This window comes from Corvus brachyrhynchos, unplaced genomic scaffold (genome assembly GCF_000691975.1).
Source record: "Corvus brachyrhynchos isolate BGI_N302 unplaced genomic scaffold, ASM69197v1 scaffold408, whole genome shotgun sequence".
In the NCBI taxonomy this organism is placed as follows: domain Eukaryota; kingdom Metazoa; phylum Chordata; class Aves; order Passeriformes; family Corvidae; genus Corvus; species Corvus brachyrhynchos.
The window spans coordinates 2,009,866-2,025,412 of NW_008239759.1; the positions used below are offsets into that span (position 1 = coordinate 2,009,866).

The following is a 15,547-nucleotide window of genomic DNA, read 5'->3' on the forward strand; positions in this document are numbered from 1 at the left end:
CCCCCCCCCCCATCAGGTCTTACATGAAACATTTCCCCATCATACATTCTTAATGAATGGTCTTATTCAAGGTGTTAAGGTAAGATTTTTTTTAAACCTCTGACCTAAATATTCTGTGTGTTCTCATATTTTAACTTGTCTCACCTGCATTCTCCATAACAACATACAAAACACTGAGAATGTAGTTAATTTTAAACCCTTTTTTTCACTGTAGGGGTTCTTTCTTGGGCTCAGTTCAAGTTTTACTGCTAAGTGGCAGCATCTTGAAACAAATGGAATGTTTCTCAGAAATTTAAATTCCTCTCATTTGAATAGGTACCACTTGTAGCTATTGTAATCTTGATAAGGATCTGTCTGAGAATAGAGCTAGGTTTTTATTGTCTGCTTCCTAATGTTAAATGATTTATGTCAGAGGCAAATTAATGCAACCATGATGATACTATTGAGATAGAAAATGAAGCACTTAAACACTGGGATTTTGTCTTAAAATGTGGCCTAAGAGCTAATTTTCATCAGGTTGGTTTTATTTACTGGACCTTTTTTCATCAACTCTTTTAACATTCTATGGTCCTCAAGATATTCAGGACAGCTTATAGCTTACTTACACCACTGCATTCACGCTGTGATTATGCTGGATTGTGGCCACAAAAAAAGCTTGCAAGAGTTTTCTAGGATAACTAATGTAAAGTCTTTTCTTTGATAACTATTGTACTGAGAGACTGCAAAGCTCTTGCTGTAACTTATGACTAAGATAATTTATAACACTCAGAAATTACTTATCTTTATGTCCTGTAACAAATGTAAAGCATTGCTTTTAGTTGTAAGAACATGATGTCTTTAGGACTGACTTGCTGTCTTGCTGTCTTTTATGGTGGATTGGCAGAACACAATGCACTCAGGGTGTTGGTTTATCTCAGACTGAAAGAGGAAGTTATCTTCTCATTGTTCTCATAGAAAAACAAAGTTCATGTTCCTCTTCCTGTTTTCTTTCAAGTTTTTCACTCACAGTGCAATGTAACTGTGTATAAATAGTAGTAAATAGAGGGGTTCCCATAGATTTTGTACAGAGGATATCTGTAGAAAAGTGCATTAATGTCATGAACGTTTGGATTGCTCTAACAGGTGTAGTAAATGGAGGAGCTTGTACGTCCATTCTTTTTTCTTTAAAATTTTGTTTATGAAACATCGGAAGTGTCTTTGGTGACAGCAAAATATGTTAGTTCATATGGTACTGAAATCTGATTCTAAGGAGCAGAAACATTAATTTCAACTGAGTAAGACAGTATGTCCTTCTGAGGATTTCGTAGTCTGGCTTTATGGCTTTTGTTCTCAGTCTCCCTTACTTGAAATGTTGAAATCAGTTTGTTGTAAGGATTTAGCAGAACAGTTATTTAGTACAGCAGTCTGTACGCCTATGTTAAACTTGTGACTATATTTGAATAAGAGAGGTAAGCTAAAGTTAGCCAGAGTAGACTTCCAGTGTGTTAAGGTGCTTACAGAACCATGCATTTACTCATGTTTGGACTCTCGGCAGAGTTGAATTCATAAGTGAAGAATGTACTAATTCAGAGGAACTGTTTCCCAGTTCCCAGTTTGTTTCACAAACCCGTGAAATCCTTTACTTATTGTAATTCTCCTGTGTAATAGAACAGATTTGAGACCTAGGTTCTAGGACTTTAAGAAATTTTGGAAAATCTAGTATTTGCTCCTTAGTCAATTCCTTCTGTTTTTACTGTACATGTGAGTCTGACCTTCTCCATGGGAATCTCATTATAGCGTCCCATGATCTCAAGTTGTCAGACTTGCTCAAATGGTCTTCATAGTTCTTGCACTGTACAGAATATGCGATGAATATGTAGTATAAAGCAGCAAGTGTTCTGTTAAATTTGTTTCAGAGAGTGGTTACGTTACCCAAAACTCTCCCTTGGGACAGTCCAGATTAGAGGGCAACTTGGGTTTGAAATCTAGCACTGAATCTCTTGATAGAGGCTAAGATAGTGTCCTTTGTGGAACTAGACTGTATTTTGGAGATTTTAAAGAAGATTTTGCAGTCTGTATTACTTCTATATCGAATCAAATGGATCTTGAAAAAATCTATGCTGTCTTTTTTTTAAATTCACTCAGGTTTAATAGATTTGAAGCACAAACCATCAGAATCACAGGAAATTAGACTGTAGAACAAATTGTGTACATTTTCAGTTATCTACAACTTCTGTGTTTAATTGTAAATCAACTTTAAATTTTCCTTTCGTGTATTGTAGATAAAGTGAGCCTTGGAAATGTAGATACAGACACATTAATTGTTTTTCTTCTGTCACAGGGTTTTTTGTCCTTTCTCAGTGCTCCACTAATAGGTGCTCTCTCAGATGCTTGGGGAAGGAAATCTTTTCTTCTTCTTACAGTTTTCTTCACCTGTGTCCCAATTCCATTAATGCGAATAAGCCCATGGTAAGTGGTACAAACTGCAGTAGCAAGCTTGTCAGGAGAGCAGATGTTCAATCAGAGGAGTAGTTTGGGGAAATGGAAGAGAGACAGACAGTAAGACAAGAAGAAAGCATCTTTCCTTTCAAGACCATGTTGGTGTTAATCTGGAGCTTTTCTGTTCAAGATGTGTTCAAACCATGTATCCTAGAAGTAGAAATAATGGAATGTGAACTATAGTCGCACAAGTAAAACAGTACTTGCAAGGATTTGATAATCCTGTCTAACTCTGTTTTAAGATCAGCTGTTAATTTTTTCCCTTGGTGACTGACAGTAGTAAAGATGTTTTAAAGCTAAATGAGCCTACCATCTATTTGCCACAGAAAAGTATAATTGTTGCACGTGAGATCTTTTAACTCTTTCATTAGGACTTTGAGACCAAGTCAATACTGCTAAGTAAGATTTCAGTTTCATTTACATTAATTGTGAAACTTGGAAGAATTACAAAAGAAGTTTGTGTACACTGAATGCATTCAGAATTCAGCTCCCACAGCATTATATATATGATAGTTTATTCCTTAACTGGCTGACGAAATGACTTCTAAGTTCATTTTTCATAACTTAAACTTGAGTGTGTAAAAATCTATAGGTACCATGTCCTCAAGGGGCCACTTATTCTTTTAGGCTGATGTAAAATAAACAGAGGAATACAAAAAAGTTAAAATGCTGTTTTCTAGTATTTAAGTGAGACTGCACAGTCATTTATTCATTCATCTTCACTAAAGTTCTGTGTTAGTTCTCTTGGAACACCCCTTTTACGCTTAAACGCAAACTTGCTGATGAGTAAGATAAAAAGCAAGAGATCTTAGCTCAAACTCTCTAATTGTTGCTTTTAAATTATTAGGTGGTACTTCGCCATGATTTCAGTATCTGGAATATTTTCTGTTACCTTTTCTGTAATATTTGCCTATGTAGCTGATGTAACACAAGAACATGAAAGAACTACAGCCTATGGACTGGTAAGATATGCTCACCTTGGGAAGAAGGCCAGATTATGACCTTCCTATTGAACTTGTGTTTTGATGTACAGATTGTTTCCTGATTAATGTAAAGATGTTGATAAAGGAATGAACCATGGCTCAAGACACTGGGTTAGAGTTCAGACAGTGAACAGAGTGCTATGTGCTTATGGGAACAAAAAAAATACTTGACAACTTGCATAGGGGGCATGTGTAAGAAAGAATGTCTTTTAAGTTTTGCAAACAAAACATTAAATGTTAAAGACAATGCAGGTAATGTAATCTAGCAATAGTTTTCCATCACCTGTAAGTTGTACTTCAAGTTCATGTGACTTCTTTCTAGTATGGAATGGCTTTTTCCAAAGTCAGAACAGTGAGGAAGGATGAAAATGCATAAAACAGTATTTTTAGTAACTTAGTCATGACCTTTCTTAATTATCAAAAGATGAGGAAAATAATTTAGTTAGTACCAACTAGCCCTTTCAATGCTAAAATAATTCCTACTTAGTTTACTTTCCTAATATCTATATTACTTTAGGTTTTGGAGGTCCATTGGTAGATGTCCTCAGCCTTTGGACTTCATTTAGGCAAGCATTTAAATGTACAGACAACTTTTTCAGTCAAATCACTTCATAATTAGAAAACAAAGATTTCAGTCTATTTGAGAGTAAGAGCTGTTTTCCTTTGAGGCAAACCTGATTTTGGATTGCAAATCCTGTCTAGTATGGTGTGCTGTTGAGGAGGCTATAGAAACTTATTTTGGGCCCATGTTTACTGTCATAAATGATGTGTGGTTTATTTAATTTTTTTATGTTTGGTTTGGGTTTTTTACTTGAATTTTTACTGCTGTGTTTTTTAAATCACACTTTTGGGGAGGGGTGGTGGTGGTGAGCAAGTTAACTTCATTTTTCTGTAATGGCAGAATAACCACTTTGATGAGTTTGTAAACTGTTGTTGTACATAGGTATCTGCCACCTTTGCAGCAAGTTTGGTAACATATTTGGGTACCTCGTCCTGCCATTGGAGCATACCTGTCTGCCAGCTACGGAGATAGTCTGGTTGTACTGGTGGCCACGCTGGTGGCTGTTGTGGACATCTGCTTCATCCTGATAGCTGTACCAGAATCTCTGCCAGAAAAAATAAGACCTGCTTCGTGGGGATCATCTATATCATGGGAACAGGCAGATCCTTTTGCAGTAAGATGCACTTCAATAAGTAATTATTAAATATTTGATGATTAATGAGTAATAATTATTAGTTGCAGTTTGTAAGCTTGAGAAATCTTCAATCTTACTAGTACCTTGACTGCCGTATACCATAGTCTCTGTTCTCTGCTCTTGCCCGTAAAGATCTAACTACATTTAAAAAACTAAATCAAACCAAACTTTGTGGATTAAATAATTCTAGATTTGAAAATAATGTTTGGCGTGAAATCCAAAGGGACAATACTTTACTTTTCTAATTTACGTACTCTATTTTATTGCAAAGAGAAATGCTGAATTCTTACACCTCAAAAGCCAGTATTTTAATGCTTTACATATTCACTTTATAATTGTACTTCTGGCAGTGTCTTTCCCCACTCTTGATTTCCACTTTTGGTTATATGTGATTTCTTTCTAATAGAGAATGGATCTATGAAGCCTGATTTTTTTATAGGCATGTATAGGAAGGGCTAAAACATACCATGCAGTCTTGTTCACTTACTCACTCAGATAACTTACATTTTTTTTACACCTTAGTATCTTATGAAAAGGAGGAGTGATTTTTCTTCATGAGATCCATCCTGCTGGGAACTGCTTTTGAATATTGAGAGATGAATGACATGCTCGAAAAACTGCAGTTACAGAATTTGTTTTCCACAATTTATTTGTTCCTTAAAGTAAATAATATGATCAGTGAACAAGTGTAAGAAATGTATATTATTTGCTAGCATCTTTCAAAACAAATTATTATTATGGAAATCCATTGGAAGACATTATGCATTTCCCTTACTGTTATGTAATACTGTTTTTGGGGAATAGTTGATTTGGCACTGAACAGTAGCTTCAAAAGTCTTAATGGAAGCTTTGCCAAAGAGTTGGATCCCCCGAACTGTAATGAGATTGTTTGTGACTTAAGTTTCAGCTTAACAATTTCCATGTGTAATTGTTCTGATGTGTATGCATGCACAAAAAAGGGAATCTACCTTCTTTCTTTATGCTGTCATTAGAGTTTGTACAAATGTTTCAATACCTGGTTTGTTCTTTTTTTTTTACAGTCTCTGAAGAAGGTTAGAAAAGATCCTACAGTTCTCCCAATCTGCATTACAGTGTTGCTCTCATATTTGCCTGAGGCTGGCCAGTATTCTAGTTTCTTTCTGTACTTGAGACAGGTAAATGTTGGTGTCTTCACATCTTACTAAGGATGTTTAAATAAGTATTCCCTATGACCTCTTTTTTGTTACAGACTTTGCTCAGAGACCTGCTTTCTGGCAAAGTAAAGCGTTAAAATTAAAGGCAGGGTGCTTTGCTAAGCCAAGAAATGAGTAGCACTTGACTCCTGATGTATAAACCCTGCAATATCTTAAGCACATGTTAACCTTAAGCAGGCCTTGGTTCTCATTCAGTGCAGCAGTTTCTGGGTCTGTCTCAAGGATCTTGCCTGTTGAAGACCTATGGCGTTTGTGGGAGGGATAGAGAACTTCAGTTTCTAGATCCATGACTTCCTCTGTCTCCTTCTTTTAAGGCAGGTTTTTTTTTCCTTATAGTTTTCTTGGCAAAGAGTCAAGTTAAGGATTATTCTTCAAAGTGGACACTTCCTGTGTGGATCCTGTATAGATCTAGAGTACAAGCAGGGATGAGTGCTTTCGTTGAGAAGATACTCACTGCTAGTAATTGTCCTGGATTGTGTTTGGCATTTGTTTTACGCAATTTCTGCTTCTCTACAGATTATAGGCTTTGGATCTGCTAGCATTGCAGCATTTATAGCTGTGGTGGGCATTCTGTCCATAATAGCTCAGGTAAGCTTTATTCTTTATGGCGCTTCATTTAAGCTTGTCTTAAACTTTTTATATGCTCTAATAGGCCAGTGTATCTTGCATTCACTAAACGTTGTATTCGTGATACAGCCTGTGTAAATTTCTTGCTTTGTATCAGCTTTCCTTAGAAATACTGGATCTGGACATCAGAAAAACAAAATTTGCTAAACTTGGATCAGGAAATTCACTGGAATTCTGACTTAAAATCATAAAAATGGTGCAGGAAATTTGTTACTAAATGAGAGGAATTCTGAAAGGAAAATGCCTTATTTTAAATAAAAGTCATGCTACTTGCACCTATTCAATTGGCTTCTCCTATCAAACTTGCATATGAGCAAGACCTGATCTTTCCAGGGTTACTCCTCAGCTTGGAGGCTGAGGAGCTGTGAGGCCTTAGTATCTTCTTGTCATATTTCTTAATTGGCAACAATGTGCTGATTTTTCAACAGATCCTTTATGTCTTTTGTAAATCAAAGAGTTTTTATGATATGATCTTTGGTATCTTTATGGATACAGTTTGTCTTCCTGTTTCGGTAACGAGTAGGGGAATGGCATAGAGAGTATGTTCTAACCTTGTTGCCATTCTTAGCAGAATGAAGGTCTTACTATTTTGATATGAACACATTCATCAATGTTTACCAGTTTTACTGGTGTCAGTTGTGGCCTTCATTAGCAATTCAAGTCATTATTTTAATCCTCGTGCTGTGGTTTGTTCTGAGGCTGTTGTGTGCACTCACATTTGCCAGTCATACTTTATGCAGACCAGTATTTTTGCTAAAAATCTCTAAGATGGCTTTCCTTCTGGTTTATAATTTTCAGTATTAAAATGAGGAAAACCTATTGATTTTTGAGTTCTTTGAAGAGTACAGCTTACTGAAATAATCTTTGCTTATTGACATAATCTTTGCTTCATAAATATTGATTTGTGTTGGCATGTTGGATATCTCCAGAAAGAACTGAATACATGAAGGTAGAATTACTGTGGTTTTTTCTATGTAGCATTCAGACTAAAAATGAAAAGCAAGAAAGCTGGGGTGGGTGGCTGACCTTAGCTGGATGCCAACTGCACTCAGCTACTCCAGCATTCCCCTTCCCAGCCAGGCAGGGAAGAGAAATTGAGGTACAAACCAACTAGGTGGAGATAAGGCAGTTTATTAAAGTAAAAGCAAAAGTTTAGGTATGCACAAGCAAAGAGGGGAAGTAAAAAAAGGTTTGTTTTCTGCTTTCCATCAGCTAGCAGTGTTGAGCTGCTTCCCAGGAAGCAGGGCTTCAGCACATGTACCACTTTTTCTGAAAGTCAAAGACCATAAATAACAAATGCCCCATTTCTCCTCCTTTCCTTAGCTTTTATACCCAAGCTGATGTCATATGGAAAGAGTTATCCCTTTGGTCAGTTTAGGTCAGCTGGCTGAGTTGTGCCCCCTCCCAGGATCTTGCCCATTCCCAATCTGCTGATGTGGGGGAATGTTGAGAGAGCACCGGTGCTCTGCCAGCGCTGCTCAGCAGTAGCCAAAGCCCTGGTGTGTTATCAACACCTTTCCAGCTATGGACACAAAGCACAGACCTGTGAGGGCTGCTACGGGAAAATCAGCTCCATCTCAGCCAGACCCAATACAATCAGGAAGAGAGACAAGACAAGAGAGGAGGTGTATTCTGCTTTGCAGTCTTGGTTCCTTTTCTCTGTATTTTCACTGAAGCATTGGTGAGTTTCTCCTTTTAAGGAAAAGTTTGTCCTCCATTAACTGAGTCAAGTGTCCATGTGGACTTCGCTTTACTAGGAAGTGTCTGCTTCTTGCCCTGAGTGTCTTGCTGTTGTATCTGAACTGGGATCTCCTTCCCCCTTAGAAGTAACAGTTCTAACAAAGAGAAACACTGATCTTTGGTTAGGATTAGCTTCCATGTGCAAATGAAAAGGCTGTATCAGTGGTGTAAAGAGTCAGTAGAAAATGTAATTAATGGTGCGTGGGAACCAGCCTTGGCCAAATTTCAGTGTGTATGATGAAGATGACAAAGCAGCAAGATTTACCTGTAAGTTTAAATGTAAATTTGCATAATAATTCAAATTACCTAAGGAGTTTACTTTTTTCTGAGCTAGTAGTCTTTTTTTCTCTAGTATTTCTAGATACTGGTAAATTCAAGTCATGTCCAGCCTGCACTATCTTAGCTTGGTAACAGCTTTTATTTTGGGGAACACTCTAGTCTGTAATAAAATGGCTTTGTAGAGGTGGAAATGAAAGCCTGTTTACACTGGAAATAGACACTGTCATCTAATGCACATAGAGAAGGCAGTATGTATGCTTCTTGATGTCCCAAAGCAGTAGCCCTTTAAGAATTAAGAATACCTGTGCATTAAATGTTGAAATTACTTACCTGTATTTTGGACTTCATACAGGGGAAGTAAGACGACAAATGGTATTAATTTCCTCATTATTTGAAAGGTCTTCTGAATTACTTTGCATGGGAGAAATTACTTTAGCAGTCTGACTTTTAAACAACTTTTGGTTGAACCAATTTCTCTTGCAGACTGTGTGTCTCAGTATCTTGATGAGATCTATAGGGAACAAAAACACAGTTCTCCTCGGCCTTGGCTTTCAGATCTTTCAGCTGGCTTGGTATGGTTTTGGATCTCAGCCTTGGTAAGCATACATTTTGGTATGGACACATCTGTTAAGGAACTGAAAGGGTTTTTTCCAAGAATTGCTACTATTTAATTTTGTTGTCATGGGTATTTAAGTGTTCTGTGAAATAAGCATTCCCATTTTCATTACACTACCAAAATTTGGTCTGTATTTTGCATATGTAGGAGTGGTAGAATTTCCTGTACATACAGCCCTTTTGCAAAGGGAGTCTTGGCAACATTTTGGTCCACTGAGTGTTAAGTCTATGAATGTGGTTAAAACTTTTTTTTGAACTCACAAGCTAGTAAGTAGCATGTTCTGTCTAGTAATTCCACTAGAGCTATTTTACCCATTAGGTACTGGACCTATACTTGTTTTTGTTTTTCTAACATATTCTCCTACTCTAATTATATTTGGTCTTAGAAACTGTCTAGAGTTTCTTCTGTTGGAAAAACTGTATGTAAGTGGAGACAACTAGAACCATAAGCTAGAACAACTTCTGCTTTACCAAGGAGGAAGTCCTGCTTAGAAGGATGAGTGCTTGTTGTTTATCAGAACACTTCCCAGTCAGTAGTTTCAGAAGCTAGAGAATTGCCTCATTAGGACACCCTGGGAAATTGTTCTTTTGTACAGCGTTTGGAAAGTTTTGAAAGCCTACTTCACTCCCATTCCTGTCTTTTTCTCTGCTAGGATAGACTCAAATCCAATGTGCTTCTGTTCCAACAAGTTCAGAATAATATGTGGGAGGGGAGCAGGAAGATAACCAGATAATTTCCAGTCTCTAGGTATTTTAATAAAAACATTTTGAAAGGGCATTGAGCGTTAAATAAGGGTGCCCTTGTGGCTCTTTGGGAGTATGGGGAGTAATTACAAGGGCAGTCTCACTTTTAATCCGAATTATGTATTTAACACAGGATGATGTGGGCCGCGGGAGCTGTAGCAGCGATGTCAAGCATTACATTCCCAGCAATTAGTGCTCTGGTTTCACGAAATGCAGAGGCAGATCAACAAGGTTAGTATGGGATCAGTTGCTGTTTACGCATCAGACTGCTTTTTTGTCTAGAAAGCAGAAGTTATCTAGGTGTACTTTTCAAGTTATCTTTGTGAGTTTTCACTTGGCAGTACCTGTGGAAGCCTGCAGATCTATGTAGAGAGGAAGGAAGTGCACAAATTCATCATATTTGCATTGTAAAATACGTAATTTCTGACGAGCTACTTGTTGTCTTTCTTCCTGTAGAAGTAATACAAAAGCAACAAAAACTTTATCTCTTTTTCTTTTCCTTTTATTACATGCAGCATTCTCTAAGTAGACAGTGAGGATTAATGTAACAATACTACCTTTTTAATTGCACATTTTACCAGGTTGAAATAAATGTATTCAAGAAGCTTTATTTTTTGTAGAAAAGTTGGTCCTTTGTATTTGATACAGTACTTTAGATCTTCAAGGAATAGAAAAGGAAGCGAAAGGAACCAATTAATCTGAGAAAACACAAAATTTACTGGTTTTGATGTGAAAAGCAATGTGCAGTCAGAAAGTACTCCTCCTTTAAAGTGAGATGAGAGTAGGAGTCATCACAAATTAAAATACTGGTATATAAGAAGTGAATTTAGTGTTCTCTTTAAAAACTGCTGTACATGTAAATTTTAAGTATTAGTTATACTTTAGCATTGTACAACATGAAGTTAGGTAAATGCAGTTAATCTGAGAAGTACAAACGAGATGCTGTTCCAGGAGGTGGATTTCTGTTGAAAGATACAAAATAGAGTGTTTTACATAGTTTTTTTTGACTATTCCCCTCTCCCTCTTTCTTTTTTTTAGTGACATTTTAAAGATTTTTCAAGATTTGTTTTCTGTTTATATCAGGAAATAACTAGTTCAGTTAAGCTGACGGAAGCCACTGAACTTTGATTTTACATAGAAGAAACTGGTGTTAATAGCTTAAGGCTTTCAATAGTTTCAAGACTGAGGTTTTGCCACCTAGTGGCATGAAGATTTTGAACTTTCATGTCATCAATCCATGAAGTAAAAACTTGGACAGCTATCTTTTTTGCATGTTTTCTTTCCTCCCAGTTTACAAGTTACTGCCTTAAGAACAAGGCAGATTATTAATATTGCAAATTGGCATTTTTAGACTCTTGTTACATAAAGTTAATATCATCAAAACACTTTTTGCACTGTTGTCACAATCACTTAATGAAGTCGAAACAGAAATATACCGATAGCACTTTGATTAATCAAGCTTTAAAAAGAATCCAGTGTAAAACTGCAGCCAGTCACGTATTGTGAATTTGCTGCTATACACTTAATCTACTGCCCTGAGTAAGTTACTTGGTATTTAAATAAATGCTGGTCACAATTCGTGCATATTTTCCCAAGCAGAGTTCTTAACGCTTAGGTACATTACTCTAAATTTCACGTGAAAATAAATGGAATGGGTACCACATTTAAGCTCTGCTGTCTTTGCTATCTTCATTTCAGGCTTTGGGTGTAGGTGGAAGAACTCTAATATAGAAAATTAAACCTGCACATAAATTTCATAATCATAATAATGAAATATTATATAATGATAAAAATCATAATGCTTCCAGTAATCTGCAGGTATAGTGACAGAACTATGATGATGCAGAGGATTATTTTAATCCAACAGACTTGTCTTCAGTGTACTTCTTACATCTTAGAATGTAGAAATAATTATTATGTGATATATTTTGGAAAAATTTATTAAAGTACACGCAGAACTCTTGGCTCTGAGCATTTCTTTCTTGCTTAAAAAACCAATCCTACTCTTTTTGGTTTTTTTTCCTCATTAGGTGTTGTCCAAGGAATAATAACTGGAGTAAGAGGACTGTGCAATGGCCTGGGGCCAGCACTGTATGGCTTTATTTTCTTTCTCTTCCATGTGGAACTCAATGAATTGCTACCTGATAACACTTCTGAAAAAAAAACAAAGCAAAATCCCAGTGATAAGGTAAGTTCAAAATCTGGTGTGCAGTTTTCAGTGTAGAACTCATTAGGTCAGAAATCTGTCTTCTTTTTGGTTGATTTAAAATATTCATATCTTATTTCTTAAACTACTTAATTCTCACTTTTCACTTTTATTAAATTATTAAGATAGCTCTTAATTTAAATGTGATAGTAAATATTTAGATCTACAGTAGTGGCACCATTGGTTTCAGTATTGCAATGGTACCAGGTAATTTTGTTTGATGTAAATTTACTGGAGTTAAAGTTTGAGTGAGGTTGCATCATTATAATTATCCACAGGAAGCAATCACACCGAATAGTGGAGTTGTAGGCTGTGTTGTAGAGTAATAATAACACTTGGCAATGCAATGAGCAAGGACAGCTTTTGAAAGATTTTTACTCCCTTCAGTGAAACCACAATCTTGTAATACTCAAAAGCTGCTCAGATCAATTAGCTGTTGTACTACAAATGAGGGCATATTAATTTGTGCAAGTTCATTACTTCTTTAAGTATTTGTATGTGTAGTACCTCTTGAAGATTCAATATCATTAAGATACATTTTTGATGTGTTACCATCAGCTGAAAATTTGTGCCTCTGTAACAGAGGAGAATTGAGGCAAGGGAAACATATTACTGTTACTGTATACTTACGTTCAGCTACTCTCCCACTTCATTTGAGAATAGCTTCCTACATTTCATTTCATAGAATAAAAGTACGCTGGATTGACAAATCTCACCTTCTGATTTTTATCTGGTTTTAGTTTACACAGATAAAGAAAAGTTGTTAAAGATTAGAAAAAAAAGCTGGGTTGTTGACACGTTTCTTTTGTAGAGGTTTGTCATCAAACTTGGCTGATTTAAAATTTATCTTAAAACCTTTCTGGTGTTTGTTTTTAGTTGGGGCTATGAAATATGGGTAAGTTTTGTTTTTAAATTTTAAAATAAACTGCTTAGAACCAAGAGAGAATAACTCCAAATACTAAATTATCATACATGAACAATGTGCTGCAGTGAGAATGGTATGTACTACATAGCCTGCTATTACTTTGCGTAGTCATTTATTGTTTTTTCGGGATGCTTGTTTAACTTGTTTCTAGAGTATCTCAGCCGTGGAAAAGTGAAGCTAAGATTTATTGAGTATTTGTACTTCTCGATGTTGAAACCTTATTCTGTTAATCTTCAGAAGAGTCTTGTTGATTTAATAGGCACATTGTCTAAAGAAAAAAAATACAAAAAAGCATCAGTCAATATCTGTTTCATTTGCTAGGCAGTCATATTGTCAATTGACAATTTTATGTGTTTCTGATTTTTAGATCAGTGTTGAGATCAGGTGGAGAATTTGTGGGGATTGTAGATGCAGATAGGAACCTGTTTGCAAAAATTTTATAGTCACCATAAATATGTCTCTCATGATCTCCTGCCTTAGTGATGTAGTTCATAATGGCAGAAGTCAACGTCTGAAACTTCATGAATTCTTTATTATGCTTGTATTCCTGTAGAGAGCGATCATTCCTGGTCCACCCTTCTTGGTTGGAGCGTGCATTGTTCTTCTGGCTTTTCTTGTCGCCTTATTTATTCCTGAGAACAGCAAAGCCAGCAGTACCAAAAAACACAGCAACAGCATCAGCAGTAGTCGGAGTAACAACCTAGACCAAAGTAATGAAGAGGACATTGAACCATTGCTGCAGGATAGCAGTGTGTGAAGGCTAAATTCTGAGGGGTCTGTGGAGCAAATTCATGCCCTGAATTGTGGCTCTGGGAGCTTGGTGGGAGGTACAGGGTATCTTGCCTTCGAGAGGAAGGCAGCTGTGACAGGAGGTCACTTGCTGTACGATACTTGAGGTTGATGTCATGCTTGCAGGAGTGGTTTTTTAGAACAGCAAGTCACAAGCTGGTGTGATTCTACCCAATATTGGACTGCAAATGCTGTGTCAAATTCCGATATTGGGTAGAAACCTGAATGTACAGATAGAATTTTTTTAAAAGTTCGAATGTTCAGTTCCCAAAATTGCAAGATAACGTGAAATAAACAGGTTTGAGCCAGAACAATGTCTGCCATCACTATTACACGTTGTTCTGCATTTGTTATGCCTTCTGTCTGCATCTATGCCACATGTAGTCTTCATGGTACTGGAGGCACTGATCTCTATATAGTTTTGGTACCTGAAATACTGGGTATCAGTGAAATTCTCAAATATTATTTACTAACAAGGAGTCCACTAGTTACCAGAAAGCAGTGATGAAACTGAGATGGCAGAATTCAGAATGTGTGTGATCACACATGACAGTAATTATCCATACTGAAGGTCATACAGAAACTGTAAACCCACATTCTGGAGTAATTGGTTTTGTGCAGTTAAAAGCAAATCCAGATGACACCTGAGAGCCAGGTCCCATTAATGTTTCCCATATAAAAAAATAAAATTTTAATTTTAAAATGAGCAGGGTCAGAAATACAGGCACTTGAGTGGGTGCCAGAGTAGTTTACATCAAGAAATATATGTATGTACTGCATTTTGTCACTTTATCTGCCATATAAAATAATTTTTCCTATTAATTCCTTTCACCCCTGCCTTAACTGCTTCTTAGTGTTCAGTTATTAATCATATTTAGCCTTCATATCACTGTCTCACCCGCTGAATATCATGGATATATTTATATCAGATTTTTTTTCTAAAAGATTCTTCAAAGGTGTTACAAATGGTTACAAATGTGCTAATTTTTAGAGACATTTTATGAAGAATACACAGATTTATATGTATTTTGCTGCAGTGTAAATGGACTATTAAACCCAATTTTAATGAAGTACTCCTATGAATGTTTTATATGTATGCAATGTAGATATTTGTAAGGAGTTTTAATTTTTCCAGATGGGGTTCTGTGTAAATCATGTATTTATAAATGTAATGAGGGTACGGACAGTTATACAGTTTTTAAAAAAGATGATGTATTGACTGAACAAATTTTAAAAATACGTATTTTGAAACTTGTTCCACATTGAACACAGATAAGAAACCTTTTGTACTATGCGGTTTGGTTTTTAAGTTAATAAGCTTTCTAATGCATAATAAATATAAATATTAAGCTTTCTAGGTGTTGTGAGTAAGTGCATGTTCTTTCAAGTTCACTGTTGTGCCTTCTCTGCTTCAGAACAGAAGTGGGTAATCCTGGCGCTGGATGACAGTACCTGAATTCCTCTTCTGTTGTGTCTGTGTCATCAAGCGTGGTGAAAACCCTGCTTTGCTTAGAAATTCCTTTGGTGTCTGACATGGTATCCACTGGGGTAGAGAAGTGGAGAAGCAAAGTACAAAAAAACCCCCGAGAATAATTTGTGATCTGAACAGTACCGCAGAATTAAAATGCTTTTTCTGACAAGGCTTAGGTGGCTGTTTTTCTTTGAATTTCTTGTAATTAAAGCCTGGGCTTTTATGCTGGATACTCTTTTTGCTGCAGGCCAGAGTGCAGTTGGGTAGGTTTTACATGATCCCAGCTTAGAATGTCTTAAAC

General features: G+C 36.3%; 1 protein-coding gene across 1 annotated transcript in view; it reads left to right on the forward strand.

Moving 5' to 3' along the window:
• LOC103621377 (hippocampus abundant transcript-like protein 1) overlaps positions 1 to 15,132 on the forward strand; it is an 18,957-nt gene extending 3,825 nt beyond the window's left edge. Inside the window, 11 exon segments of the mRNA XM_008640175.2 lie at positions 17 to 79; positions 2,321 to 2,448; positions 3,326 to 3,440; positions 4,405 to 4,437; positions 4,439 to 4,636; positions 5,698 to 5,811; positions 6,367 to 6,438; positions 8,980 to 9,092; positions 9,989 to 10,086; positions 11,886 to 12,043; positions 13,540 to 15,132. Coding sequence (XP_008638397.1) covers positions 17 to 79; positions 2,321 to 2,448; positions 3,326 to 3,440; positions 4,405 to 4,437; positions 4,439 to 4,636; positions 5,698 to 5,811; positions 6,367 to 6,438; positions 8,980 to 9,092; positions 9,989 to 10,086; positions 11,886 to 12,043; positions 13,540 to 13,743 — 1,296 coding nt within the window. The 3' untranslated portion in view covers positions 13,744 to 15,132.
• Positions 15,133 to 15,547: the final 415 nt, after the last annotated feature.